Below are 3607 nucleotides of genomic sequence, written 5' to 3' on the forward strand. Positions count from 1 at the left end.
ATCCACGGTTTTCTTGTCGGATTTTCCGATCGTGTGTACGCAGCTTAAGACTGCTCTATAACCCCTACATTGATGCATATTGTTATTATGGGAAATTATTTAACTAATTATTTTTTGTGCATTCATTCGTCAGTCTCTGTGTCTTTGGGTGAAAGGCAATGGGTGTGTCTCCTGCCTATATACTGTGTGCAAAAGGTGACACACCTTGTCATCTCAGAAAGTTGGGAGGTGGAGTTATACCGGGAATCGAAACTTCTCATTCTGTACTCTGCTCAGAGGCTGAATACAAGCTGCCAGCTCTGGATTACTTTCATTTCCTCCTCCTTCCCTTCAACAATGGCAGCTGCTGAACTGAGAAACGAGCTGAACTGCTCCATCTGCCTGAGTGTGTATGAAGACCCTGTAATTCTGAGATGTGGACACAACTTCTGTTCCACCTGTATAGGAAATGTATTGTCCTCACAAGAAGGATCTGGAGGTTATTCCTGTCCGGAATGCAGGATGCAGTTTGAGGAGCGACCTGAGCTACAGAAAAATATTGTATTAAGGAATGTCGCAGAGCGTTTCCAGTCTACTCATCCCGAGGAGGAACTTGGCGGAATCTTGTGTACTTACTGCATTAACTCTTCAACACCTGCGGTCAAGACCTGCGTCCTTTGTGAGGCTTCTCTGTGCGAGGGTCACATCAAAGTGCACAATAAATCACCAGAACATGTGCTGATTGAGCCCACCACTTACTTGGAGAACAGAAAATGTTCCCAACACAAGAAGATCTTGGAGTTCTATTGCTGTGAGGACTCTGTCTGTATCTGTGTCTCCTGTAGATTGGATGGAACACACAAGGGGCACCAGGTTGAGTTGATCGAAGATGCTTTTGAGAAGAAGAGAGAAAAGTTGAGGAATGTTCTTGGGGATTTGTCCTCACATAAAGCGGAGGTCAGAAGAAGGATCCAGACTCTTCTGGGGCACAAGGACAAAGTGAAGAGGAAAGCAGCTACTTTTAACAAGAAAGTCACAAACTTGTTTGCGGACGTCCATAAAAAGTTGGAGGCTCTTGAGAAGCGGATCCTCGATGAGAGTCACAGGCAAGAAGAGGAAGCTACAAACTCCGTAACTGACCTCATCCAGCATCTGGAAGCTGAAATAGATGAATTCTCCAATAAGATAATAATGGCCGAGAAGCTCTACAACATAACGGATCCGCTAAATGTTTTAGAAGACGATATGAAGGGTCATAAAGACTTGAAGGGAACAAGAGAGGGAAACGATGTGAAAGATCTCCATGAAGGACCAACTTTCACATCATTGCTGAAGGGTTTGTATGATATTGTAAATCAAGTGAGGTCGGATACATTGGAGACTTATTCAGACATCGTACTAGAAGCAGATACAGCTGGGAATAGTTTGAATGTGTCTAAAGACTTAAAAACCGTGTCTTACACAGAAATAAGCAATAATTACCCAACAAATCCAAGAAGATTTGATCTTAATCAGGTTTTAAGTAAAACTAGTTTTTCATCAGGACGACATTACTGGGAAGTGCAGACAAGTAAAGCAGGTAGCTGGAGGATAGGGGTCGCCTATACAAGTATAGATACCAAAGATCGACGTACCATTGGAAATAATAAGAAGTCTTGGATTTTTCGAAGGCTGGATGACAAGTATTTTGTTTTGCATGATGACAATGAAATTGGTTTAAAGCAAACATTTTCCAGCCTCAGTTTTGGGGTATATCTGGATTATGAGGAAGGCCGGCTCTCCTTTTATGAACTGAGTGATCCGGTCAGACACATATATACCTTTCGTACCACTTTCACAGAACCCCTTCATGCCGCATTTCTAGTAAATAGAAGTTCTGTGACAATCATGAACATGCCACACTGACAACTATCTAGGGCAGGGATAAGCAATTAGTGGACCTCCAGCTGTTGCAGAACTACAACCCCCATGAGGCATAGCAAGACTCTGACAGCCACAAGCATGACACTCAGAGGCAGAAGCATGATGGGACTTGCAGTTTTGCAACAGCTGGAGGTCCGCTAATTGCATATCCCTGATCTAGGGGATCATTTCCATACTATCGCAGGTCTACTGTTATTTCAAGGAGGCAAATGTAGGAGACTGCCAATAAGGAATGAGCTTAAGTTCAGTTGAACCTTGAAGGAAGTTGCCAGTGCCGGCCCAATCAGCTGTGGCTGGGGTCATTTCCCACCCCAGGTTTGCACACACATAAAGAAGCTTTGAGCTTGTGACATCATATGGCCATAACAAGCCGGCACTGACAACTTCCTTCCAGGTTCAACCCAACCCAAGCTCATCCCTACTGCCAGTGCAGGGGGAAACAACAGGTTCCCTTAACCACTTCAGCCCCGGACCATTTGGCTGCCAAATGACCGGGCCAATTTTTGCGATTCGGCACTGCGTCGCTTTAACTGACAATTGCGCAGTCGTACCTAAACAAAATTTTGCGTCCTTATTTTCCCACAAATAGAGCTTTCTTTTGGTGCTATTTGATCACCTCTGCGGTTTTTATTTTTTGCGCTATAAACAAAAGAACAGCGACAATTTTGAAAAAAACACAATGGGGCAGATCCACAAAGAAATTACGCCAGCGTATCTCTTGATACGCCGCGTAATTTCAAATTTTGCGCGTCGTATGTTTGTTTTGTATCCACAAAACAAGATACGACGGCATCTCGGATCGATCCGACAGGCGTACGTCTTAGTACACCATCGGATCTAAGCTGCAATTTTTCGGCGGCCGCTAGTTGGCGTTTCCGTTGAATTCCGCGTCGAGTATGCAAATTAGCTATTTACGGCGATCCACGAACGTACGTCCGGGCGGCACATTTTTTCGTCGTTTGCGTTTGGCTTTTTCCGGCGTATAGTTAAAGCTGCTATTATGAGGTGTACTCAATGTTAAGTATGGCCGTCGTTCCCGCGTCCAATTTTGATTTTTTTACGTCGTTCGCGAAAAGGAAATTGCGTAGAATGACGTCACCGTCGTAAGCATTGGCTGGTTCCGGTTTAATTTCGAGCATGCGCACTGGAATACCCCCACGGACGGCGCATGCGCAGTTAAAAAAAATGTTGTTTACGTTGGGTCACAACGTATTTACATAAAACACGCCCCCATTACATCCATTTGAATTCCGTGCCCTTACGCCGCCAGAGATACACTACGCCGCCGTAACTTATGGCGCAAATTCTTTGAGGATTCGAAATAAAATAAATAAGTTACGGCGGCGTAGTGTATCTTAGATACGCTGCGCCCGACGCAAAGGTACGTGGATCTGCACCAATATTTTTTACTTTTTGTTATAAATAATATCCCAATTTTTTTCCCAGTTTTTTTTTTTTCCTCAGTTTAGGCCGATACTTTTTCTTTTACATATTTTTGGTAAAAAAAAATCGCAATAAGCGTATATTGATTGATTTGGGCAAAAGTTACAGCGTCTACAAAATAGGGGATAGAATTATGGCCTTTTTATTATTATTTTTTTTTTTTACTAGTGATGGCGGCTATCGGCACTGCGACATTATGGCGGACACATTGGACACTTTTTCGGGACCATTGACAATTTTACAGCGATCAGTGCTATAAAAA

General features: G+C 43.5%; 1 protein-coding gene across 1 annotated transcript; it reads left to right on the forward strand.

Moving 5' to 3' along the window:
* Window positions 1-272: 272 nt before the first annotated feature.
* LOC120916314 (nuclear factor 7, ovary-like) lies at window positions 273-1962 on the forward strand. Its single transcript, XM_040327220.1, has one exon. The coding sequence runs from the start codon at window positions 337-339 to the stop codon at window positions 1882-1884; it is 1548 nt and encodes a 515-aa protein (XP_040183154.1). The 5' UTR covers window positions 273-336; the 3' UTR covers window positions 1885-1962.
* Window positions 1963-3607: the final 1645 nt, after the last annotated feature.

The sequence above is a fragment of the Rana temporaria genome, chromosome 10, assembly GCF_905171775.1.
Source record: "Rana temporaria chromosome 10, aRanTem1.1, whole genome shotgun sequence".
NCBI classification, from domain to species: Eukaryota; Metazoa; Chordata; class Amphibia; order Anura; family Ranidae; genus Rana; species Rana temporaria.